This window comes from Grampus griseus (genome assembly GCF_964374135.1).
Source record: "Grampus griseus genome assembly, chromosome: 20".
Taxonomy (NCBI): Eukaryota; Metazoa; Chordata; class Mammalia; order Artiodactyla; family Delphinidae; genus Grampus; species Grampus griseus.
Genome location: NC_139014.1, coordinates 21,040,070 through 21,067,393, shown reverse-complemented (window position 1 = coordinate 21,067,393; position 27,324 = coordinate 21,040,070). Strand labels below are relative to the sequence as shown.

Sequence of the window (27,324 nt, the reverse complement as noted above, 5' to 3'; positions counted from 1 at the left end):
CAACAGAACTTCAGAAAGATCGCGAGATTAACCGTGATCCTGCGAGAGAGAGGAAAAGGGTTGGGCACCAAATATCGCGAAAAATGGTTAATACGTTCCTACTCGCGAGATTCTCCCCACCCTTCCTTCTCTCTCAATTGTCTTAGGCTTCTCGGCCGTAGGTATGGAGTTTGCTAGTTGGAAGTGTTCGGCTCCTCTGCGAAAATTGGCACTTTCGTTTTGGCTTTTAAGCAGTTTGCAAATTTAAATCCCCAGCTCTCTTTACTAAAAGACTAGCTCTTCGAAAATACTGTTATCGGGAATATTTTATTAAAATACTCGCTTTCTTGAGATACTAGGTGGAAAAAAATGTTGGGTATTTGTAACAATGTCCCAAGCTAGCCCGGTACACTTAATTTACATGTCCTAATTTTCTTTTTAATTTCAGAAATATTTTTCTTGAGCAATTCCAATATTTTTGAAGATCTGGGCGATTCTGGATTAAGAAAAACTTGTTTGCAGCAGTCAGATCATCGGATGCTGTTAATTATCTTTAGGATCCCAAAGGTGTTCACAATTGATTGTATCTTTTTTGTAATCATAGTGAAAACAAGCAGTTTAGCTAATACTCTACACTACAAATCACAAAGAATGTGTAGTCATATCTCTTGTATCAGTAAATCCTCCCAAAGAGAAAGCTGGAGTAATGCCGATAAGTTCGTGGCCACTGGAACAAGAGCCAGGCTAAAATACAATTGTGCTAGCATTGGGTGGAAGTTCTTAAAATAGTTAAGGCTGCATTTTTTTTTTCAATGTTCTTTTTTTCCATACACACCCTTGAGAATAACTGCTGAAAAGTTGGATTTTACCTAGTTTGCTGTAAGGATATTAAGCAATGGATTTCCACTGGTTCTTTAGTCTCAGACTTTCCCCATATTTCAAAAATGATATGCAAACATCCTCCAAAGCCATTCCAGCAGGTAACTGCAGTTCAGATGAGCAGGCACAGCAGTGTAAATTTAATAAGAATAAATCTTTATTTGCCACATGCTTATTGCCACAAAGATATAAACCATGCTCCTTGAAAGTAGAACTTAAATTTTACTTCTTGTCTATTCCTCGTGCCCTCATTCCTTTCAGTCACTACACAGTGAGTTTCTCGGGGCAGGAATTGCCTCTCATTTCTGAATCCCCACTACCTAGCACTGTACCTGGGCTTAGTAGACAAATGTTTTACTGGGCCTAAAAAGCTTCTCTAGACCCAGCTCTTCTCCCCTTGCCAAACCCCAGCCACACTGACCTTCCACCTGCAGACAATTCCTTCACTCCTTCCTCTCCCAAGGTCCTTGAACATGCCTTTTTAACTGCTGGGAGGTCTTTCCCTACCCCACCCCCCTCTCCTCACTGAGGCCGACTTATTCAGATCTCAATGTAAATGTCTCTTGCTCTAGACTAGAGAAGCAAGGCTTCTCTAACCCGTCACCGTCACTTGATCAGGTCCTCCGTTATATTATTTCAAATTTCTCTTTAATACCACTTTCACCATCAAAATTAATTAAGTACATGATGATGCATTCAATGCCTGTCTTCCCTGCTAAACTATCAAATCCAGGAAGGGCGGCTGCTTTCACTACTGTCTAGTGATACTGCCTAGCCTAACTCCTGACATATGTCAGAGACTCAATACATATTGTTGGGATAAACTGATAGTGTTGTCAGATAAAATACAGAACACTCAATTAAATTTGAATTTCAGATAATCAACAAATTTTTTTTAGTGTAAAAGTATGTTCATGTAAATCTAGCAAAAGCATTTATCCAAATGAGAATTTCCAAAGACAGTTCATATTTAAAATGCTGTGGGAATTCCCCGGCAGTCCAGTTGTTAAGAGTCCATGCTTTCACTGCCAAGGGCCTGGGTTTGATCTCTGGTTGAGGAACCAAGATCCCACAAGCCGTGTGGCACAGCCAAAAAATAAATAAATGGAAACAAAAAATAAAATAAAATGCTGTTTCCTTTCCTGTTGTCAAAGTACTCTTCATCCAACAAATATCTGTGGAGTCCTAATACTTGTGTATTAGGAGCTGGTAATATAAACTTGAAAGCACAGTCCCAGCCCTTGATGGGCTCACCTGATTTAGAGTTCTGAAAATATGACTGGTCACTGTAATTGTAGGCACCGAAAAATTTTTTGTTAATTTATTCTTACGCCCAAAGCATCACTGTTGGATACACAGTTACATTTCCCCATGAAAGCTCTCTGTACAAATAAAAATAATGTCTGTACTAAGTGTGGCTAGGAAATGTTAAATCATATAAAACTTGAAAACAGAATAAACTTTACCAAATTTTAGTCACAGAATAGAATAAGTTATTATTTCTCATCCGAAAATGCAGCTGAAATGACATTGTGGAAAAATTTGTACTCTAAAAGTAAAGATAGGAGAGACGTGTCATTAAATAAGAAAAGCATTTAAGGTACACATAGGAGTAATCTTATATGCCAAGAAGAGGAGGATGGACAAATTTTAAATGACTAAGCTTTGTGGGAGACTCCAGAGGACTCTTTAAACCAAAATCTAAACTAACAAATTGGCCTTGGGGTGAGGGAAAATTATTATAACTTTAGTTAAATATTTCCCCTTGTGTACAGCCTAAGGAGAAGCTTTCTGACCTGCTTTGGGGGATTTACAGGGAAACTACAGTCATCACCTGACTGATCACCTTGGGCTTCTCAGAGTTGCCCTGACTCCCTGCCCTGGGAGGTCATGCAAATAAAGCAAATCATGCAGTCCTGGAATTTCAGAGTTCAAAGTTTTTCTGTAGAGGGAAGCAACCCTTGTTTTACAAAGGCACAATTCTCACCAGTTTTGGCCAATCTCAGCAGTTGTATTTAAAAATTTAGACACACTCAAAATGGCTTGAAGGCTTAAAGACATAACACCATAAAACTCCTAGAAGAGAACATAGGCAAAACATTCTCTGACAATAAATCATACCGATGTTTTCTTAGGTCAGTCTCCCAGGGCAATAGAAATAAAAGCAAAATTAAACAGGGGACTTCCCTGGTGGTCCAGTGGATAAGACTCCACACTCCCAGTGCAGGAGGCCTGGGTTCGATCCCTGGTCAGGGAACTAGATCCCACATGCGTGCCTCAACTAAGAGTCTGCATGCGGCAACTAAGATCCCATGAGCCACAACTAAGACCAAGCACAGCCTAAATAAATAAATAAATATTTTTAAAAATGTACCATATCTTTTAAAAAATAATAATAATAAACAAATGGGACCTAATCAAACATATAAGCTTTTGTACAGCAAAGGAAACCATAAAACGAAAAGACAAGCTGCAGACTGGGAGAAAAATATTTGCAAATGATGAGACTGACAAGGGCTTAATTTCCAAAATATACAAACAGTTCATGCAACTCAATAACCAAAAAAAAAAAAAAAAAAAATCGAAAAATGGACAGAAGATCTAAATAGACATTTCTCCAAAGAAGACATACAGATGGCCAACAGGCACATAAAGAGATGTTCAACATTGCTAATTATTAGAGAAATGTGGAAATCAAAACTACAGTGAGGTACCAGCTCACACTGGTCAGAATGGCCATCATTAAAATGTCTACAAATAATAAATGCTGGAGAGGTTGTGGAGTAAAGGGAACCCTCCTACACTGTTGATGGGAATGTAAATTGGTGCAGCCACTGTGGAAAACAGTATGGAGGTTGCCCCCCAAAATAAAAATGGAGTTGCCATATGATCCAGCAATCCCACTCCTGGGCGTGTATCTGGACAAAACTATAACTCAAAAAGATACATGGGGCTCCCCTGGTGGCGCAGTCGTTGAGAGTCTGCCTGCCGATGCAAGGGACACGGGTTCGTGCCCCGGTCTGAGAAGATCCCACATGCGGCTGGGCCCGTGAGCCATGGCCGCTGAGCCTGCGCATCTGGAGCCTGTGCTCCGCAAAAGGACAGGCCACAACAGTAAGAGGCCTGCGTACCACAAAAAAAAAAAAAGAAAAAATCAGAGTAATTTTGATGAACTCATGCCAACGCTTAATAAGGTGGACCAGTCACTTCATCTAATCGGCTCATTAAGTCTCATGTCATCTGCCATCATGTTAGACACTGGTGGAGACCTTTACATCCAGGCCTCTTGCAGCAATGAATGAGGAGTTACCACACCTGAGTTCAAGTACTTAATTCTATCCTCTTTTATTCTTTTTTCTTGATAGTATTAATTTTACTTCTGTAGATGATTAAAAAGTTGTCATGAAAAACTTGGTCTTTTTCTTTTTTTTTTTTTTTTTGGCTGAGCTGCATAGCGTGTGGGACCCTAGTTCCCCCATCAGGGATGGAAACGGGGCCCCTGGCAGTGAGAGCACAGAGTCCTAACCACTGGACAGCCAGGAATTCCCTGTCTTTTTCATTTTTTTTTAATGAAGATTTATGGGCTCAAACATTTAAGTAAAAAACTTTTTTTGTACCCATGTGACCCAAAGCAACAAGAACATTTTCAGGGAGTGATTTGGAGAGTAGATTTTTCTGCCTTCATTCAGAATGTTTTCTGGCTCCTAATTTACTGGATGCTCTTTTCATATACAAATCCTTATCTACGTTTTCTGGTCCAACTCAAATGTCATACTTTTTAAAAAAATTTTATTTGTTTATTTTTGGCTGTGTTGGGTCTTCGCTGCTGCGCGCGGGCTTTCTCTAGTTGCAGCAAGTGGGGGCTACTCTTCGTTGCAGTGCACGGGCTTCTCATTGCGGTGCCTTCTCATTGCGGAGCACGGGCTCTAGGTGTGCGGGCTTCAGTAGTTGTGGCACGCGGGCTCAGTAGTTGTGGCACACAGGCTTAGTTGCTCCGCGGCATGTGGGATCTTCCCAGACCAGGGGTCGAACCTGTGTCCCCTGCATTGGCAGGTGGATTCTTAACCACTGGGCCACCAGGGAAGCCCCTCAAATGTCATACTTTTATAAAGCTTGCTCTTACCACTCCCAACCTTCTTTTGAACCTCCACACTGCTCTGTATCATTCTTATGACATTTATTACCTTATGTTTTGAGGTATGAATATATTGTCTATATCCTTCTTGAGGGGTCTCAGTGGGCACTAGTACACGGAGAAGGACCTTAAAGTCCCACACACATATTTATTGAAGAAAAGAATGGGGAAGCTTGGACAAGCCACTTAGCTTCTCTGTTCCTTAGTCGCCTCACTAATGCAACCTATTTCAGGGGTAAGTTGTGAAGAGGTAAGTTGTGAATGGAATGAGTTAACATGTGCCAAGGAATTTTGAAAGATAAAAAATGAGGGGCAGTGTAAGATACTTTTTCCTGTTCATGAATACTATGCTTTGCTTGTTCATAACTATAATCTTCTGTGTGAAGATAAATGGCTAAATGATTCCAAAAGAGCCAGAAGATGATCTCAAGAGGTGATGAGCTTTCAAGATTCTTAAGATTTTAAGCAGACTGGAGAGTGGTAGTGCCACACAATGAAAGAGCTTGTAGCTTAAGGTCAGACATGAATTTTTTTTTTTTTTTTTTTTTTGGCTGTGTTGGGTCTTCATTGCTGTGCCCGGGACTTCTCTCTAGTTGTGGCGAGCAGGGGGTACTCTTCACTGTGGTGTGTGGGCTTCTCATTGCTGTGGCTTCTCTTGTTGCAGAGCACAGGCTCTAGGTGCGCGAGCTTCAGTAGTCGTAGCATGCAGGCTCAGTAGTTGTGGCTCATGGGCTCTAGAGCGCAGGCTCAGTAGTTGTGGTGCACTGGCTTAATTGCTCCATGGCATGTGGGATATTCCCGGACCTACGCACCCTGCATTGGCAGGCAGATTCTTAACCACTGCACCACCAGGGAAGTCCCCAGACGTGAATTTTTATCTCTTCTTTGGCCCTTGCTGGGTTAGCTTTGTTACCCTAAGTAACTTACTCAACTTTTCTGAGTCCGGGTTTCCTTATTTGTAAAATAGGGATGAGGAAATTGTGTTATTGCAGGGCAGTACGAGAATTAGTAATAATGCACGTAGTAGTATATGCTACCTAAGTGGGAAGAATCGTTAATACTTAGGGACTTGGGTTGAAATAGCCCCACATTTGCTCTTTATTCTGTTGACAATATTTTCATCGTGGTATTTAAAGGAGCTGTTACAGAGTATGCAAAAATTAGTTTGCGCCGGAACTTGGGAATATGTATTTGTTCAATGAGTTATTAATAAAGTCTTGAATTTAAAAATTCCTCCTAAGTCCGTTTCAATAAAGTTTTGCTCAAACGCGGAGCTGGGATCTTATCGCGAGAATCTGGCGGAATACGTTTCTGGCCCGGGACTTGCTCTCGCGTTGTTTGAGCAGGCAGTGGGGAGAGGTGAAAGGAAGCACGAAATACCGCGAGAGTACTGCAGATTCTCGCGATATTTCCTGGGATTACCCCCTCCCCCTTCCTCCCAGTGCTGTTTCGGTTTAACCTAGTGTGTGACTGTGAGCCTCTGTGAGGGAGCGAGTGAGTGTGAGGTACTGAGGTGAGGCGGAAGCTAGAAAAGGGACTCTTTCAGTAGCGAGGGACAAAGGGGGCGTGAGGCACCTAGGCCGCGGGACCCCAGCGACAGGAAGCCGCCCCGAGCCGGGCTACCGGGAAGGGGAAGGGCCCGCGCAGTCCTCACAGGGCCCCAGAGCCGGAGTCGGCCCCACAGCCCCGGGCCGTCGGCTTCCTACTTCCTCGACCTCCCCGGCGCCTGGGCCTGAGGATTGGCTCGGCGTGGGGAGGAGGGGAAACAGACTCGAGCGGCTACCCGTTGTCTCGCAACTCCACTGCTGAGGAACTCTCATTTCTTCCCTGGCTCCTTCACCCCCCACCTCATGTAGGAGGGTGCTGAGGAGTCGGGAGGGAGGAGGAGCCTGGGCTACCGTCCCTTCCCTCCCCACCCCCTTGTAGGGGCGCTTTGGTAGGCGTGGGGCTGGGGCTGGGGGGGAGGGTGGGGGTTACTTTTTGGAGTGCTGGGGAACTTTTTCCCCATTTTGAGGCCAGGGGAAAGGGAATGCCCAATCCAGAGAGACATGGGGGCAAGAAGGACGGGAGTGGAGGAGCTTCTGGAACTTTGCAGCCGTCATCGGGAGGTGGCAGCTCCAACAGCAGGGAGCGTCACCGCTTGGTGTCGAAGCACAAGCGGCATAGGTCCAAGCACTCCAAAGACATGGGGTTGGTGACCCCCGAAGCAGCACCTTTGGGTACAATTATCAAACCTTTGGTGGAGTATGATGACATTAGCTCTGATTCCGATACCTTCTCTGACGACATGGCCTTCAAACTGGACCGGAGGGAGAATGATGAACGTCGCGGGACTGATCGGAGTGACCGCCTGCACAAACACCGTCACCACCAGCACAGACGTTCCCGGGACTTACTAAAAACTAAACAGTCAGAGAAAGAAAAAAACCTGGAAGCCTCCAGCAAGTCGGGATCGATGAAGGACCGGATATCAGGAAGTTCAAAGCGTTCAAATGAGGAGAATGATGACCATGGAAAGACGCAGGTCTCCAAAAGCAGCAGCAACAAGGAATCCAGGTCATCCAAACTCCATAAGGAGAAGACCCGGAAAGAACGCGAGTTGAAGTCCGGGCACAAAGACCGGAGTAAAAGTCATCGGAAAAGGGAAACACCCAAAAGTTACAAAACCGTGGACAGCCCCAAACGGAGGTCCAGGAGTCCCCACCGGAAGTGGTCGGACAGCCCCAAGCAAGATGATAGCCCCTCAGGAGCTTCTTACGGCCAAGATTATGACCTTAGTCCCCCGAGATCTCACACCTCTAGCAATTACGACTCCTACAAGAAGAGTCCGGGAAGTACCTCAAGAAGGCAGTCAATCAGCCCACCTTACAAGGAGCCTTCTGCCTACCAGTCCAGCACACGGTCACCCAGTCCCTACAGTAGACGACAGAGGTCTGTGAGTCCCTATAGCCGGCGACGTTCTTCCAGCTATGAAAGGAGTGGCTCTTACAGTGGGAGATCACCCAGTCCCTACGGCCGAAGGCGGTCCAGCAGCCCTTTCCTGAGCAAGCGCTCTCTGAGCCGGAGTCCGCTCCCCAGGTGAGCTATTTGTCTAACAGCCCGTTCCTTCTTTCGGTGGCTTATGAGGAACAGGTGATTAGACATGTTAACATTTTGTTGAAGCCCCCAGTGTTCATCAGTGACTGGAACACTTTGCTATTGGCTAGTCATCATGTAGGTGAGTCTGGTCTCCTCTTAACCCAGAATTGGAGAAGTGCAGAGTTCACATGCCTACAGCTGCTAAAGGTAGGTACTTCCAGTGGTGGGATCTTCAGTTGTAAGCTCCCACGTGAGAAAAATCATAGGCTTCTGCTTACTGACTGCATAGGATTGATACTGGTGCCCAGAGTTTATCCAGCTATTTCAGTTGCTTTGTCTTAACTTTTTAAAAATCACTTTGGTATTAGTGCCTTAGGCTTCATTGGACCTGATTGGAGATGTAAGAAATTAAAATTTTTCATTTGTATTATCTCGGGGCTATTTGCCTAAGTCATCTACCATTTGTGCTGTCCACTGAGTCTCCAAACTTGTAAGTTTATTTCCTAATTGACAATTTTTTGATAACTTACAAGAGACTCCTGTCTTTTTTACGGTATGCGGGCCTTTCACTGTTGTGGCCTCTCCCGCTGCGGAGCACAGGCTCCGGACGCGCAGGCTCAGCGGCCATGGCTCACGGGCCCAGCCGCTCTGCAGCATGTGGGATCTTCCCGGACCGGGGCACGAACCCACGTCCCCTGCATCGGCAGGTGGACTCTCAACCACTGCGCTACCAGGGAAGCCCGAGACACCTGTCTTTTATGTGATGTTTCTAGTGGAAATTCAGCCAATTAGTTCTTTTTCCCTTTTATGGTATAACCTAGCAGAAATTGTTTCCAAGGATAATTTGATTTTATTTACAGCATCACCATTGACTTATTTGTGACCACAGGTTAATTTCAAAATCTTTCTCTTAAAAATTGGTAATAGTACCTTCACTGTGATATTTTTGGTGAGAAAGTCATGTTAGTTTGAAATTTAATTGTTGAAGTGAATTGTCTACAGAAAACTGTTCTTGTTCCTAGGTGGTGAGATGTACCTTCCTCTTTGCTTTTCTTCAAAAGCAGAACTTGGGCTTTGGAGTTATACCTGAGTGGAATCCTAATCTTGCTTTTGTGACCTTTGGCGTATAATTTAATTTCTCTGTGTGTGAAATGAGAATAATAACTACCTACTTCTAGAGTTGTTGTGAGGATTAATTAGTAAATATGAGTGCATAGCCAGGTACAGTGCCTGGTACTTGGAGCCAGTCAGTAAATTCTATCAATGAATGAGAGAAATGTTGTTGAACACTAGTAGAGAAATTATGCGAATTTGAAAAAATCCATGCATGTCTTTTATATGTCAGTGTGAGTAATTTTTGCTGACTTAAAGTTATAATTATTTGTAAACTAGTTTGAATTCATCAAGCTACAGGAGTTCCTAGCTGTTAGTGTCTGAAGTTCCTTAGGCTTTTCCCCTCCATTTTATTACAATTTTTCAAGCACAGAAAAGTTGAAAGAATTGTAGTGAGGACTCAAGTATGTACCACCTAGATTCTGCAATTAATATTTGCTATACATTTTATCATCTCTATCCATCTCTCCACCTTCATTTGTTTTGATTCATCTGAAAGTAAGTTGCATACTTACTTGAAGTTTATAGTGAAGTTCCATTCCGTATACTTCACTATAAACACTTTAGCATGTACACCATTAGCTAGAGTTCACTTTTTTTTTTTTGGAGGGATGAGGGGTAAATTTATATACAGTGAAATGGATGTCTTAACTGTACCATTTGTAAAATTGCTTAGTTTTTTAAGGATGCCTTAGAAATATTCTCAGAATATTTGTTTTCTTGAGGGAGTAGTTTCATTAAGCCTGTTCTGAGAATTTTTGATTGTTATGGGGTTTGGGAATACAGAATTACATTGAGGCTAAAACACTAAAACAAGTTTCAGTAAAAACTGCTACTTTGCAGTGATTCCTTTTGGATTCAAATCTCAAGTTCTCTCTTCCTCTACTCACTTAGTTGGAACTAGTGCAGTGATGGTAAAAATAAATCAAGAAAGAATTGGAGACACAGTATTATAGGACACAAATATAAACACTACATAATAATTCTGGAGTCACATGCACATTTTTAGTTGGCTTGAAAAGAGCGTTATGTGTTTGTGTGTGTGCGTTATGTATGTAGTTTTCCTCATTCAATTTCTTAGAGTCAGGGTGGAGAAACATACAGATCCCTTTTATAGTATTCTCTTTTTTTTTCCTTGAGAGACAGTCAAGATTAAACAAAAGATTTCATTTTTAAAGACTGAAAATGCTTTGGCAGAAACGCAAGGTCTTTGCATCCACCAAATTATTAGTGATTAATAGTAGAAATTTCATTTCAAATGGTGGGACCTAACTTAATTTAGGGAAAAAATACATTTGTTTTTGAAGACAATTTTTTTTGTTGCCTGCATTTACCTATTTGTTGTTCCCTATACCCCCTTTTTTCCTTGAAGAGTGGACCTGGACCTCAAATGTAACGTTTATATAACTTATGGCCATCCAAACGTCCTATTAATTGTAGGCTTCTGTTCAGAAGTTTAAGGTTTGTAGCAGAGTTCCTTAGGAAGATTTAGTCATGCTGAAAGATGAAAGAAACAGTGGTTTGTAGAGCACGGTCTCTGACATTACTTAGTGTTTTTCTGAGATAATGTTAGTTTTAGACCAGCCTATAATTCAATCAGAGAAAACCTCTTGTTTTAGCCACTTATTTATAAGAGAAGTATTAGTTTTCTGAAGGGTAAGTGGATACTTGGTAAATTCACTTAACTACTTTCAGTATTTTATATCCTCATGTTCATATATACATTGTTGTTATTGTTGTTTTGAGCACTTTGATTCCAATGATAACTTTACATTTTAATAAACGTGGAAGAAAGTTTCCAAAAAGCATTATAGGTATAAGAAAATCATGACTAACGTCATGTGAGTTGTTTCACCTACCATGTATATGCTATTTGTTTTGAAACATTTTGAATCACATCAGCCTTACCAATGATCAACGATAAAGGGAGATATTGAAGATCTGGAATGGGAACAATTTGTTTTACACTACTGCGCAAATTATCTTTTGTCCAGTCACATTTTTTGTGCTGATTTTTTTTCCTCCTCACACTGAGGCCTGAGCACATTAGGCTTTATGAAAAAGCAAAAAAGAATTAATGAGGGTTTGGGTTTTAATTTAGAATAATCTGCCTTATAGATTCCCAGATTTTACTTTCCAATCCTTCCTTAATAATGGAGAAGATAAGTTGAACATGCAATAATACCTTGCTTTATGAATTCCTAAAAAGTTTATTGGAAATCATTTTATATTTGAAAGTACTAGAAGCCATCATAGTTTTAATAACTTCTAATAAATTATTTTGGTAAGACAGTTTCTCTGGTTTATCTAGTTTTTGTAAATCCTAACTCTTGTAATTGGGGGTTTGTTTAGTATAGGTGCAACTTAATTATAAAGTGAGGATACAAGGAACAGAAACTTTTCCTGGGATTTCTCAATAAAATAGCTGTCTAGTTTAAAAAATTTAGGTTTTGGTGAAGTGTGCTAGTTACTTTTAACTTCCTAATTGATATAACCCACGTTTAGCATTAAGTATGACTTTTTAAAATCATGTTTTCAGTTTATCAGATATTTAAACCAAAGTGCTAAAAGTAATCATTGTGAATATGGGTATTTTCTAACATGGGAAAAAAGTATCCATCCATCTTCCTTCAGTTGAATAAGTAGTGGATAATTTTTAGATTATATGATTGAAATATGTTGCCATGCAGGATTTATTTCCTTCTAATCTATTTTTTAAAGTAAAGAACAGTTTTAAATTTACAGAAAAATTGTAAAGATAGTACAAAGAATTATTTTATGTCCTCAAACTCAGTTTCCCCTATTGTTAACATCTTACATTTGTTACAATTAATGAACCAATATTGATACATTATTATTATTATTTGATGGTACCTAATCTATTTTTAAGATTGCTAAATACTCAGTGGGTTTTTTAAGTTACAGTTCTTCATAGTTTGTTTAACTGATCTATTCCACATTGCTGTAGTCTATCCATTTTAAACTGCTTTTTTCTTTTTCCAGTAGAAAATCCATGAAGTCTAGAAGTAGAAGTCCCGCATATTCAAGACACTCATCTTCTCATAGTAAAAAGAAGAGATCCGGGTCACGCAGTCGACATTCCAGTATCTCACCTGTCAGGCTTCCACTGAACTCCAGCTTGGGAGCTGAACTCAGTAGGAAAAAGAAGGAAAGAGCAGCAGCCGCTGCAGCAAAAATGGATGGAAAGGAATCCAAGGGTTCACCTATATTTTTGCCTAGAAAAGAGAACAGTTCAGTAGAGGCTAAGGATTCAGGCTTGGAGTCTAAAAAGTTACCCAGAGGTGTAAAATTGGAAAAATCTGCCCCAGATACCGAACTGGTGAATGTAACACATCTAAATACAGAGGTCAAAAATTCTTTAGATACAGGGAAAATAAAGTTGGATGAAAACTCTGAGAAGCATCCTGTTCTTAAAGATTCAAAAGGACAGGGAACAAGAGACTCTAAACCTGTAGCACTGAAAGAGGAGATTGCTACTCCAAAAGAGACAGAGACATCTGAAAAGGAGACCCTTCCACCTCTTCCCACAGTTACTTCTCCACCTCCTTTACCAACTACTACCCCTCCACCTCAGACACCCCCCTTGCCACCTTTGCCTCCACTACCAGCTCTTCCACAGCAACCACCTCTGCCTCCTCCCCAACCAACATTTAGTCAGGTTCTTTCTTCTAGTACTTCAACTTTGCCCCCTTCTATTCACCCAAGGACATCAACTCTGTCCTCTCAGGCAAATTCTCAGCCCCCTGTACAGGTTTCTGTGAAGACTCAAGTGTCTGTAACAGCTGCTATTCCACACCTAAAAACTTCAACGTTGCCTCCTCTGCCCCTCCCACCCTTATTACTGGGAGATGATGACATGGATAGGTAAGTCCTGTGGTTAACTGGGAAATTTTAACCCTCTTGTTCTAAGTGTAATGTATTTTTTGTTCTCAAGCTTTATCAAAATTGATCTAATGAATGGCTGTTTAGAATGCTTTCATGAATAGGAAATGCCTTTGATGTTTGGTTTTCAGTGGAAAAGTCCTTATATATGACATTTATTAGGAAAAGAGAATTACAGTTTGAGGTCTACGTAACCCTTTTTCTCATAAGTGTATTTATTGATAATTTTGATTCAAATTTTTAAAAATCATGTGTTTTTCTCCTTAAATTTTTATGTTGAAAATTTTAATATTAAATAGCTGCAGAAAAGTTAAAAGAATATAATTAACACCTGTATACTCTTCACCTTGATTCACCAGTTGTTAATTTTCTGCCATATTTGTTTTAACTGTAGATATCATGACACTTCTGAATACTTTAGCATGTCTCTCCTAACAAGAACATTTTCCTATATAATCACAATACCTTTATCACCCTAAAAAACTTATCATTCATTTATTAAATAATATCAGTAGCATATCAATAATAATAATATCCTCAGTGGTCCCAAAAATGTCTTTTATAGCTACTTTTTTTTCCCTCCTGATGCTTTAAAAAAATTAATTATCCTGTAAGAAGAAAAGAACAATATATAGAATCTTTGCTAATTAGAATATAAATTCACAGTGGGGTGATGGGAAGAGCTCTAATTTTAATGAGTCCTCTGAGTGTTGAAAACTGAAATAATTTGAAGCATGAATCTGATTTCATGGAAGGCATTAGGAAATATATTTGTTTAATTTCTTGACAGGCCTAGCCAGGCAAGTACCACCAAACAAACATGATTTAGCAGTGACATATGCCATGGCAATCTTTGTATTATTCTTTTTCCTGTGGAGATTCTGCCCTCTTGTTCTGGAGGATGAGTTTCACTTATTGCAACAAACTTCCACTGTAAGCACAAAAATAAGTATTATTGGTCTTGCATCCCAGACCAATTCCCAAGCTTCCCTTACTTTCCAGGTGACATCAGTAGTTTGAACAGTGATACATTTCAGCCCTTTAGATCTATATTTTTTCAGATTACACTCTGCACTTTTTTTAGAAGGTGCAAGTGCAATAAATGAGAGGGAAAGAGATTATTTGAGAGAATGGCTCCATTACTATACATAGCTGTAAATCTGATTTTAAAGAAAAATTTCACATGCTCTTTCTAATATTAATAGGTATTTATGAATTCTGCCACATCCTGAGAACTGCAAAGGAGAACAGAACCTGAAATTTATGTAGAAAAATTTGTTTGAGGTACACAATATACTTCTCATAGATACAAGCGATATATTTTTACAGTTTTTGTTGGAAAATAGTCAATTGAGTATCATCCAAAGGGAACCTAGGCCACTGTCTATCCGCAGGAACCTTGTTTAAATCTTAGTTTACGTAGTGGCTAGGACAATATCAGTGTGGCTAAGGATCTTGCTTTTGAAATGTTTACTTGGCTAACCAAATAGCTGTTGAACCTACCTACCATGCGTCAGCATGGAGTGCAGGTTTCCAGAGGTGGAACAATTTTGATAGAAAGCACATAGGAATTTTTATCTTTCAGATTGCAGATGAGGGGTAAAGTAAGACCATTCAGTGCTTATTTGAGTATGTGTAGCTATCTTTAAAAATGTGTAAGAGAGAGAATGAAGTGAGAAAACTTATTTTTGTTATATATTTATTCTGATTCCAAAAGTGTAACTATTTTATTTTATAGTCCTTACTAAAGGTAGAAAAATGGAAGTGAAGATTTCTTCCACTATCAGTTTTATTTTTTCACTATAAAACTATAAATTCAAGATAGTTTTTCTGTTCTTGTTTTTATTTACTTATTTGGTGCCACCCTATCCATGTACCAGCTGCACCTATCTTTCACATGAAAAATATTTATTTATTTAAAAAAAATTTTTTGGCCACACCGCGCAGCATGCAAGACCCTAGTTCCCTGAGCAGGGATTGAACCTGCCCACCTTGCATTGGAAGCGTGGAGTCCTAACCACTGGACCACCAGGGATGTCCCGAAAAATAATTTTCTGTAAGAAAACTTTTTAGGAAGGAATCTGAAAGTTGCACATGGGACTCATATTCCTCCTACTTTCTCTCATGTGAGGCTTCAGGAGCTTAAACGTTGAGAATGTGACTTACACATCTTTTTATTGCCTACAGTGTTTTAAACATAGAACACAGAATGTAGTCATTAAATATTGATTATTTGAATAAGTAAAACTGCTGAAGGAGCCAGAGTCAGGGCTTGTGTGAAATGACATCGGGCATGTAGTTAAATTATTTGCCACCTGGATGACATAAAGCTTGTATTAGAGGATTTGTCCTTTTGGGAAAAGATTGAAATTTTTCTTTCAAACATATATATTGGGCAGGAGTGTATTAACCCAGGTATCAAATGCAGGAGTGAATTTAATTAATGGTACTGCAAAAACCGTTATGATTCATGGTGTACAATTCTTGGTTTCAAGAAGCAAAGGCTGCCAAACATCCACCGTGATATGGTACATTCTTCATGAACATAGCTATTCATGGGGATCTGCTGCTTTTTAAAAATTTTCAGTTAACCACATAGGGTTTTTTTAATATTGTTTTCTTTATTTTTTTGAAAGCCTTGTTCATTTGGAGTTTTATCAGACTTGAATAGAGTCTACGTTATTCTCAAAGGCTGTATTTTTAAAGTACTGAGCTCGTGTAGAATAGGCCTGGGTAAACATTCAGATTAGATTTTAGGATTTTTGTAATAGAATGCTTGTTTTTTACTAGAATGCTAATACAATGTTTTTAATGTATTCACTCAAATTTTCAATAGAAGTTTGTAAAAATAAATCACTTTTTAAACAACCTGCTTTAAGGGGAAGGAGATAAATGATCTATTTAAAGTAGTTTATTTTACATTTTGAAAATTAATAAGAATTAATTTTGGGGAATTCCCTGATGGTCCAGTGGTTAGGACCCTGTGCTTCCACTGCAGGGGGCTCCGGTTCTATCCCTGGTCGGGGAACTAAGAGCCCTGAAGCCACGTGGTACGGCCACCCCCCCCCCCAAAATTAATTTCTTTTCACATAGTTCATATGTAAATTCATATTTTTTTTCTTTATTAACAATAAAGACTTATTAGAGGTGTTACATTGTACCTACAGATTAAATCCAGCATCGTAAATTCCAAGAGACTATCCGGATTCTAAAATTTCAGCATCTTGGAGCTTGGCAACTTTTTTTTTTTTTTTAATTATATACAAGCATTATGCAACCTTGTCACTACATGTGAACCCATCTGCAGGTATAAATGGAGAACCAGGAAATACTGATATTGGTAGGGTAGATCAGCACTTCCTGGTACTGAATCTTCAAGTAATGACTTAGATGTTCAGTATCTGCTCCAATATGTTAGGCTCTCTGCATCTACTGTATGCCCTCAGAACTATATAGAGCTTTATTTTAGTGAGTGCCCTACACTAAAGGCTAAAGAGCATAATGTTGTTAAGCACTGCAGTTTTATGGGTCATCATTATTCCAAGGTTTTTGGTACATTTGGAATTTATTGAAACAGAATTTGATCTCTATTAACTTGTGCCCTGAACTGGTAGTACATATCCCATCAAACACTCATTCTTTCTTGACATAAACATACTAAAAATATAATTTTTCAGAAGTAATGTACATTTTCACAGTAGCAAACAATATTTGAACCCATAAAGTAAATTTTGGATAAAACAAGTGTAAATATAAAATATAGACTGAACGTAAATGATGGTGAAAGAATTCAGATAATTTGATTCTAGTGACACAGAACCAAGATGGAATCTATTTCTGAGTCATGAGGAATTGAAATTTATAAAAAATATTTTGACATTAGTTGAAAAATTAGGAATTTTCTTTCCCAAATGTCTTAAAAATTGGGGAAATTTAAAAAATCTATATGGCATCCTGACTCAAGAGTTTTCTGGTAACAGGCTTTGTTCCCAGGGTAGAAAAATCTTAGTGCAAATTATAATAATGTTGTGTGTTCATCTCTATCAGTAATTTAACAGAAAGTTTCAGGTGATTGTTTTGCTCTCCATTGACTACCCCAGTTCTGGTTGATATGGTACAAACTAGATTCTATTGTTCTGTCTGATTTATAAGAGATTAAAATGATGAAAATTGGTAGGAAGTAGTAGCTTTTGAGATTGTGTTTCACACACAGAGGGCAGCAGTATGCTTTAAAAAGATACATTGTGGGGCTTCCTTGCTGGCGCAGTGGTTAAGAATCCACCTGCCAATGCAGGGGACACGGGTTCGAGCCCTGTCCCAGGAAGATCCCACATGCTGCAGAGCAACTAAGCCCGTGAGCCACAACTACTGAGCCTGTGCTCTAGAGCCCATGAGCCACAACTACTGAGCCCGAGTGCCACAACTACTGAAGCCCATGCGCCTAGAGCCCGTGCTCTGCAATGAGAGTAGCCACCCAATGAGAAGCCCGTGCACCGCAACGAACAGTAGACCCCGCTCTCCGCAACTAGAGAAAAGCCCGCGCCCAGCAACAAAGACAACGCAGCCAAAACAAACAAACAAACAAACATACATTGCAAGGGGTAGATCTGTTCTTTATGGTTCTGTGGAAGTATTCATGAAAGAATTTTTTTTTAAATAACCACTTGTTGAAAACGTAGAGGAGGTTTGTACTGTGGTTAGGATTCTCAGATTCTTTTTAATCTTCTGATACTGTGATGGAATACAAAAGACTATCTAGCATGGTTTTATTTGTAGGCATGAATTAGTATGCTGCACTATCTTTTCTGAGGACATGCATGGCACAAAATCCTTCCTTTACTCATAAATAGAGGTGGTTAAAAATTGGATCTGAAAACTGAATTTTCTAGTCTATTCCAGGAAAGCCATCCCTTCTGTTTCCCCCACTGACTATTAAAATTTGTTGATTATCATGAGAGACCTTCTGCTATCAGTGTTTTAATGATTCTGAAATAGTCTCTTGGACTCTTCTCCTTAGATTTTTAGTTTGAAGGTTATTTATCCATTTTGGATGGTCGGATATGGTTGCCTTTTGCTTCCCAGCCAGTAGAATAAATAAGTATATTTTTCACTTATTTTGATTTTCAGCTTAGCTGTATTTCTTACAGAACACTGTAAAATACTATTTGCTTTTTCCAAGTTTCTCGCCACATCTTTAATAACATAATAGTATTGGCTTGGCCAAAAAGTTCGTTCAGGCTTTTCTGGAACATGGAAAAACTCGAACAAACTTTTTGGCCAACCCAATATTACATTGCTGGGCTTTCAGTCATTTAAATCTTTGCTGGTTAAAATATGGAGCAGGTTTGGTGACTTCATGAGTTGCATTGGTGCTTTGCAAATTTAAGATTATAACTTCCTGCATTTTATTTCATCTCAATAAAAATCCACATAGAATCTTAGGAAGGACATTAAAGAAGTTTATTAAAGTTGCTACAGGGGCTTCCCTGGTGGCGCAGTGGTTCAGGGTCCGCCTGCCGATGCAGGGGACGCGGGTTCGTGCCCCGGTCCGGGGGGATCCCGCATGCCACGGAGCGGCTGGGCCCGTGAGCCATGGCCGCTGGGCCTGCGCGTACGGAGCCTGTGCTCCGCAATGGGGGAGGCCACAGCAGTGAGAGCCCCGCGTACCGCAAAATAAAAAAAGTTGCTACAAATAATATGCCAAATTTTTTATTAGTTTTTTTAATATACTATAGATTTCTTTTTGCAAAATCCAAGTCTCTTTAACTGTGATAAACTCCATTTCATTATGTTATATTACTGGGGTTTTTTCCCCTTAAAAGTAAAATCTTTGTAATCTTTTAACAGCCAGACATTATAATCTTTGAAAAGGTTTATTTGCACATCCTTTAAGTAATTGTGATCTTTTTCATTTTTTCCTCTCTGTTGTTTAGTCCGAAAGAAACTCTACCTTCAAAACCTGTAAAGAAGGAGAAGGAACAAAGGCCACGTCACCTACTCACAGACCTCCCTCTCCCTCCAGAGCTCCCTGGTGGGGATCCATCTCCCCCAGACTCTCCAGAACCAAAGGCAATCACACCACCTCAGCAACCATACAAAAAGAGACCAAAGTGAGTTTTTGGAGGGACCCTTCCTTAATTACAGCTTTATTCCTTACCTTTGGACCACAACCTACACCAGTAGGCTTATAGAGGATTGGGCGTAATGTAGATCTTATTTTATTTTAATGGATAAAATCCTTTCATCTACACTCATAGATACCATGTTGTGTTTTTAGAAAAACAATAATTTCCCAAATCCAAGTATACCATGAACATTGATCCCAGTGTATCTTTTGAATTCATAATACTTAGCATATTGAAGAAGAAAAAAATCCTTTAATTCAGAGGGTGTCAACCATGTACACATTAATGAAGAATTAACAGATGGGGGATTTTTTTTCCCCGAACTACATAAATTGCCATGCCATAAATGTAGTAGAATCTGAGTTTGATCTTCAGATTGTTAGCATTCTTCTCTTGGTAGTAAAAATAGTTGCCATTTATTGAGCACATATTATTGCCAAAGTTTTATATTTTACTTTCATAGTAACCCTATGATGTAGGGATTATTTTCCCATTCTATGGCTGAGGAGGCCAGTACTCAATAAAGTAGCAAATCTATTGTTATTTGATCTTATGTCTTCCTGAAGCAAAAAAAAAAATCTGTGAGAGATTAGCCACTGTGAGAGACTGTTTAAACTATTTATTTCATATCATTTGAGTCCTGCTTTTTTAATAAAGAAACTGATAAAAGACTCAGGAGCCAGAGAAGTCATCATAAAAGAATTCTGTTTTGTTCTTTGAATACACTTAGGTAATTCCTTGGCGTGGTTAGGACTCCATGCTTCTACTGCAGGGGGCACGGTTTTGATCCCTGATCGGGATCCCTCAAGCTGTGTGATGCAGCCAAAAAAATAAATAAAAAAGAAAAAGAAAAAAAGGAATGCACTTAATTTTTTTAAATAACTTTTTTGTTCGTTTTTATTTTTGTTTTGCCTTTTTTAGAATTTGTTGTCCTCGTTATGGAGAAAGAAGACAAACAGAAAGTGACTGGGGGAAACGCTGTGTGGACAAGTTTGACATTATTGGGATTATTGGAGAGGGAACCTATGGCCAAGTATATAAAGCCAAGGACAAAGACACAGGTAAATATTGCCACAAAATTTTAGATGTCAGAAGGTTAAAAATTTAGCAGTACTGATGTCTTAGGTGGATTTAGCAAAAGTAAACTTTGAGTTCTTATTTGATCTCCAAAAGTTATGAAATAGACTAAAATTTTCCAAAAGAATAGTATAATTATTACTGTCTAAAAACCTTCCTCCTTCTGTCCGTTGTAAATGTTTTATAATAAACTTGCTGGGAATTTAAGAGAAGGTAAAAATAAAATTTGTCAGTTGCTCTTTGGTAAGGGGCTAGTCCTTGAAGATAAAATGAAGTAGCTGGATTATTGATATATTTTAATAATACAGAATTTTTAGGCTTAACAGAATATTGAATTAAAATTTTAAGGGCTTCCCTGGTGGCGCAGTGGTTGAGAGTCCGCCTGTTAATGCAGGGGACACGGGTTCGTGCCCCGGTCCGGGAAGATCCCACATGCTGCGGAGCAGCTAGGCCCGTGAGCCATGGCCACTGAGCCTGTGCATCCGGAGCCTGTGCTCCGCAATGGGAGAGGCCACAACAGTGAGAGGCCCGTGTGCCGCAAAGAAAAAAAAAATTTTTTTTTAAATCTTTAAAAAGACAAAGATAAGAAAGGGAACATGGGGATTTTTTTTTTTTAACAGTATAAAAGTATCTGCCATGTAGCATTAAAGTAGGCATTAAGGGGCTTCCCTGGTGGCGCAGTGGTTGAGAGTCCACCTGCCGATACAAGGGACATGGGTTTGTGCCCCGGTCTGGGAAGATCCCACGTGCCGCGGCGTGGCTAGGCCCGTGAGCCGTGGCCGCTGAGCCTGTGCGTCTGGAGCTTGTGCTCCGCAACGGGATAGGCCACAACAATGAGAGGCCCGCGTACCGCAAAAAAAAAAAAAAAAAAAGTAGGCATTAAGTCTGTTTCAGAGCAAGAGCATATATTGGTTGATTCATGATGGTGGCCAAAAAATGCTAATTGTAATATAACAGTTTGAATTTGTTGTAACAGGAGAGCTAGTGGCCCTGAAGAAGGTGAGACTGGACAATGAGAAAGAGGGCTTCCCAATCACAGCCATTCGTGAGATCAAAATCCTTCGTCAGCTAATCCACCGAAGTGTTGTTAACATGAAGGAAATTGTCACAGATAAACAAGACGCGCTGGATTTCAAGAAGGACAAAGGTACTAGCAAAGAATCATGTTTCTGCATGGGAGATTGGTACATTTTATTTCCCTTTCTTAGCTTGTTTGCCTGTTTGCATTTTTTAACAAGTTGTACTGAAGTCCAGCTTCTTTCTTTAATCCACATCAGAATTAAGATGTTAACAGATTGTTCTTGTGCTGAACAGTGCTTATTTTATAAAATGTCCATTCGTCATTATTGTACTCATACTTTTAGAAATCATTGTTAATCATTAAAATTAGAGTCTGCTGTTAACACCTAATAAGGCCAGCACACGAACAATATAAGATTCTCCTCCAACCAACGTTTTGAAGTCGGTTTTTTTTGTTTCTGTTTTTTACAAATTGTAATAACAATAATGGAAATTAAAACCCAGATTTGACAGTTACTCTCATTTTTACATCCTTCATTTATATGCATCCTTTTTTTTTTTTTTTTTTTTTTTTTTTTTTTTTTGCGGTTCATGGGCCTCTCACTGTTGTGGCCTCTCCCGTTGTGGAGCATAGGCTCCGGACGCTCAGGCTCAGTGGCCATGGCTCACGGGCCCAGCCGCTCCGCGGCATGTGGGATCTTCCGGGACCGGGGCACAAACCCGTGTCCCCTGCATCAGCAGGCGGACTCTCAACCACTGCGCCACCAGGGAAGTCCACATCCTTTTTTTTAATGTAGTTTTGTACTTATACAGTTTCGAATCCAAAGCAGGTATTTCTAAAACAGTTTTCAGGTCACATAGTGGTTTGTTTTCCTCGATTTGTAACTTTTGTCTATGGGGATACATTTGTTTATTGTTTTCATACTTATGTTTGAAGTAGTCTATATATGACATCCAGCCTACTTTTATTAAAGTAAATCTGAAGGTTTAGAGAGGGGCAGCTGTGAAGAGGTGGCATCTGTGAATATAGCCTGAGATGTTAACAGAGAATATGATTGAAATACATAAAATTAGGAGGGTAATGGATAAAGTTAAGTTGGACTTCTTTACAGAGCCTCAAATATATTAGCTCTAGGGGGGTAATACCTCTTGAGTTTAGTAGAAGTAGTTTTAAAGAAAAGAGGAAATCCTGCTTAGATAAATTTATGAAAGTTAGATTGGAATAGAATTAAGTATACTAGGTATATTTCTGGGTGTGTTTTTTTAACCTTTTCTGATTATAAAAATAATACAGTGTAGGGGCTTCCCTGGTGGCACAGTGGTTGAGAGTCCGCCTGCCGATGCAGGGGACACGGGTTCGTGCCCCGGTCCGGGAAGATCCCACATGCCACGGAGTGGCTAGGCCTGTGAGCCATGGCCGCTGAGCCTGCGCGTCTGGAGCCTATGCTCCGCAACGGGAGAGGCCTCAACAGTGAGAGGCCCACGTACCGCCAAAAAAAAAAAAAAAAAAAATACAGTGTATAGCTAGTTTCTGTGAGGATGCGTAAGAAAGTGTTAATCGGTTGCTTCTGGAGAGGTGCTTGCTTTTCATCCATGCCCTTCTGTACTGTTTAAATAATTTACCTCATACTGTTTAAATTCTTTTTTAAAAAATCGTAAAATAATGGGTGGTTAAGACTCTGTGCTTCCACTGCAGGGTTCATGGTTCGATCCCTGGTCAGGGAACTAAGATCCCACATGCTGTGTGGCACAGCCAAAAACTTAAAAAAAATTTCTTTAATCATAAAATATTAAATGAATGAATGGATGTGATGCATGCCCCTTGTGGAAAAATTGAAAACATAGGCGAGTAAGAAAAGGAAAATGGCAATCATTTCTCTCCCACTCCCAGTATATGAGCATCCATAGAAGATCACTGTAGTATTAGCATGTTGGCATTTTTTTTCTAGTACTTTATATTTTATATATATTGTATTTATTTTAACATAACCAAGAGCAAAGTGTATTTAGTGTTTTATAACTTGTCATAAGCAATTTCTTGTATCATTAACATGTTTTAATGACTGTGCATAAAGATAGATGAATCCAAATTTATTTCACCAGTCCTTGTTGAACAATTAGTTGTCAGTTTAAAAAAATATAATAACACTGCATTGAGCATCTTTGTGCATAAATATTTGTATTTTGATTTATTTCTTAATATAGTTTCCTAGAAGTAGAATTATTTGGTCAAAGGAATTTTCATATTTAATGTTAGATTGCTTTTAAGAAAGATAGTAATAATTTATGTCCCACCAGTGAGTCCCATCCCACTTTATCCTCCCTAACATTGAGTTTATCTTTTTAAAAAATTGTCATCTTACCTGATAGGTGAAGTATGAATGATATCATTATTTTGGATTGCATTCTTTATATTCTGAGTTTTTTTCCATGTCTATCAATTTTACTTATTTCCTCTTTTTCTGAGTTGTCCGTTTGTGTCCTTTATCCACTCTCTTCTGCAGTTTTAGTGTTTTCTTAATTCATACGAGGGCTTAGCTAAAGCTAAGATATTCCTTTAATGCAGTGGTTCTTAACTTTTTGGGAGTCATGAACCTTTTAAAATATCTTATGGATTCACTCTTCAAAAATATACATTTAAAATGTTGCATACACATGTGTTTAAAATGTTGTATGCTATTTAGAGAGTTCAAAGAGTCCTTGAAGCCTATCCCGTAGACGAAGAATCCTTGCCTTTATGCTACTGAGAGAAGAATTTTAGACTGGATGGATCATTGTCTAACTAGGTCTAGTATTTCGTATGTTACAGTGTTTGCTTCTATCATGCACCTGTTGAAAGTGGAAAGATAATGTGGATTTCAAATCTTTCATAATTCTCTTAGCCTTTTATCTACTTTTAAATTTAGGGAGTTGAATTAGATGATTCATTTTTCTTTCAATTCTTAAATACTATAAATTTCATTAATAATTCGTACTAAATGTACCCCTGGCGTTATTACGTGAGTGCTGTTAACTAGGGTAAAGATTTCTACAAAATAGTCTTAGACAATGTGTAACAAATGGACATGTTTGTATATTACAAATAAAACTTTATTTACAGCAATAGACAGGCCGGATTTGGCCCAAGGAGTCTGTAATTTGCCAACTGATTTAGATCATAAAAGACTAGTTATACAATCTAATTGGGGCAGTTGTCCCTTTAGAGAAGTAAGTAGTCCAAAGAGCACTGGACTATGAGTCAGAAGATTAATTCAAAAAATAGTTCTGTTATTTATTGTTAGAATGGGCAAGTTATTCAACTGCTTGAGTTTTAGTTTCTTCATGTGTAAAATTAAGTGGTTTTTCCAGAAAGCTTATGGTCAACTCCAAAATTATGTTAAAATTTGACGCATTGTCATTTTGGCATCCTTTTTTTTTTCTCTTGTTTTTAATTTTTTCCTTCGTCCTATGTAGGAGCCTTTTACCTTGTATTTGAGTATATGGACCATGACTTAATGGGACTGTTGGAATCTGGTTTGGTGCACTTTTCTGAGGATCATATCAAGTCATTTATGAAACAGCTAATGGAAGGACTGGATTACTGTCACAAAAAGAATTTCCTGCATCGGGATATTAAGTGTTCTAACATTTTGCTGAACAACAGGTAACACAGTAACCATATGAGGTTAAGCATTTTCTTCATCTCTTCTGACACCCTTAGTTTCAGCTAGTTAATTGGGGTTATAGGTAAACCCAGTAATGCACTTTTTTGCATTTACGTACATCTGATGTCTGTACCTTAGGAACAACTTGTGATAGGGGTACTCTGATCAGCAGAGTCTCCAGACTCAGTGTTGATAAGGACTAAAAGAGGTAGGATTGTAAAGGTTTTTTTAAATGCAGACATTTTAGAGAATTACTTACATCCTATAGGAATATTCAAAGAGCTTTTGCCATAGTTAGTAAATAATACTTTTGTGGTCTTAGGCAAATTCAAACACACATTGAGTTCTTAATGACATTCTCCTTTGTTTAGTGGGGAGAGACATACCTGCTCTTTTAAGTGCTCTTGAGACTTTCTCAGTTATCGAATTTCAGAGTAAACACAGATGTAGTTGGTGACTGACCTTGCTGCCCAGCACTTACTCCTGGGTTTTAATAGTATAGACAGACAGGAATTTGGTGAAGAACAGTGTTAATTCTTCAGAAGTTTTTATCATCTGCTTTCTTCCTCTCTGGCTATTTGCCTAAATTGCGTTGGTGATACCAGTTGCGTTACAGTAGTCTTTGGTGATAGCCCTACATACTGAGGAATAAAAAGCAAGTCTGGTACCATTGAAATAAGGCCAGTGTTTTGTTCTGTAGGTAGTGGGCTGTTTATAGCCATCTTTGTCTGATGCACCCTTTGTTTTAAATATTTCGGATCAGTTCTATTTAACAAACATTATCTAGATGGGAATATGGAATGGTTATGACATATTTCCTGTCTTTGTGGAGTAGGGTGACCAACTCTCCAGTGTTGCCCGAGACTGTCCTGGTTTTAGCACTAAAAGTCCCACATGGGATGGTTGGTCCCTGAAGATTTCAGAGTTTAGTAGGGAAGCTAAACAAATAAGTTGCTCAATTCAATAAACATTTATTAAGCTTTTTTTTTCCCCCCTTGAATTTGGGAGCATCTGGGAAGATGCAGTCTTGAGGAATGAACAGGAATTTATCAGAAAGACTGACAACAGAGGTTCACATTTCTAGGCAAAAGAAGAGTGCATGTACAGAAGCACATAAATGTGAAGATAACATAACACATTATGTTTGGAAAACTGTAAAGGAGTCAGTATTGCTAGGGCAAGAAGAGTGAAGCACATAATGGCAAGAGATGAAGCTGGACAGTTGCAAGGAGCCAATTTAAAGATCTTGTACATCTTGCTAAGGAGCTTAAATTTTATTTACAGGTAACAGCCATTGAAGGGTGCTGGTTAATTTTTTGTTTTTAAATTATACAATTAATGCATTATTAATTGTACAAATTACTGTAAAATTGTTATTTGTAGTTAAATACCTTTTTTTTTTTTTTTTTTTAATTTTTTTATTTTTGCAGTACGCGGGCCCCTCACTGTTGTGGCCTCTCCCGTTGTGGAGCACAGGCTCCAGACGCGCAGGCTCAGCGGCCATGGCTCACGGGCCCAGACGCTCCGCGGCATGTGGGATCTTCGCAGACTGGGGCATGAACCCGTGTCCTCTGCATTGGCAGGCGGACTCTCAACCACTGCGCCGCCAGGGAAGCCCTTAAATACCTTTTTGAGACAAAACACGATATTAAAAATGTCATTCTTTTCTGGAGACTTCCCTGGTGGTCCAGTGGTTAAGACTTTGCCTTCCAATGCAAGGGTTGCGGGTTCCATCCTTGGTCAGGGAGCTAAGATCCCACATGCCTCACGGCCAAAAAAAAACAAAACATAAAACAGAAGCAATATGGTAACAAGTTCAATAAAGACTTTAAAAATGGTCCACAACAACAACAAAAAAGTCTTTGGGAAAAAAAAAAAAAATATATATATATATATATATATATATATATATATGTATATGTCATTCCTTTCTGTCACTATCCCTGTGATCCACCACAATTCTCATTAAAGCTGGGCTTGGTTAATCTGTATCCACAGTAATAGTGCTTCAGAAATTTGATGATGGCTATCATCTTGCAGCTTTCTGGACTATAGTATTAATATACTTTTTTCTGTTCCTTTTGCTCCTCTATTGGGGGATATTTCAGGCCAGGGAATAACTGCAGTCCTGCTTGGTGTCCTTTCTGGTGGGTCAGGCCCCTTTCTGTCCCTGACTTCCCATATTCAGGAAGTTGATAAGGTTTTAGACTAAAGTGAATTTCCTTCTCAGGTTGCTAAGCAGGATGCAAGAGTCTCATGGTGTAGTCTGATCCAGCCAGCTTCTGCTCTTGCCCATTTAGTTCTGTCTGCACAGAGACTTCTTGGTGAGATGGCCTAGAGAGGAGTCCTCAGGTGGACAAAGAAGAGAAAG

At 39.2% G+C, this 27,324-nt stretch overlaps 1 protein-coding gene across 2 annotated transcripts in view; it reads left to right on the top strand.

Annotated features, from left to right (window-relative positions):
* The first annotated feature begins 6,972 nt into the window (after positions 1 to 6,972).
* Positions 6,973 to 27,324, top strand: part of CDK12 (cyclin dependent kinase 12) — a 43,158-nt gene continuing 22,806 nt past the window's right edge. Inside the window, exons 1-6 of one of the 2 annotated variants that reach the window (XM_082679296.1) lie at positions 6,973 to 8,071; positions 12,191 to 13,069; positions 19,021 to 19,197; positions 20,134 to 20,273; positions 21,266 to 21,436; positions 24,763 to 24,952. In XM_082679296.1, coding sequence (XP_082535422.1) covers positions 7,023 to 8,071; positions 12,191 to 13,069; positions 19,021 to 19,197; positions 20,134 to 20,273; positions 21,266 to 21,436; positions 24,763 to 24,952 — 2,606 coding nt within the window. In that variant the 5' untranslated portion in view covers positions 6,973 to 7,022. Of the gene's footprint in view, positions 8,072 to 12,187; positions 13,070 to 19,020; positions 19,198 to 20,133; positions 20,274 to 21,265; positions 21,437 to 24,762; positions 24,953 to 27,324 lie in introns of both variants that reach the window. The other variant, XM_082679295.1, reaches the window with a different exon arrangement.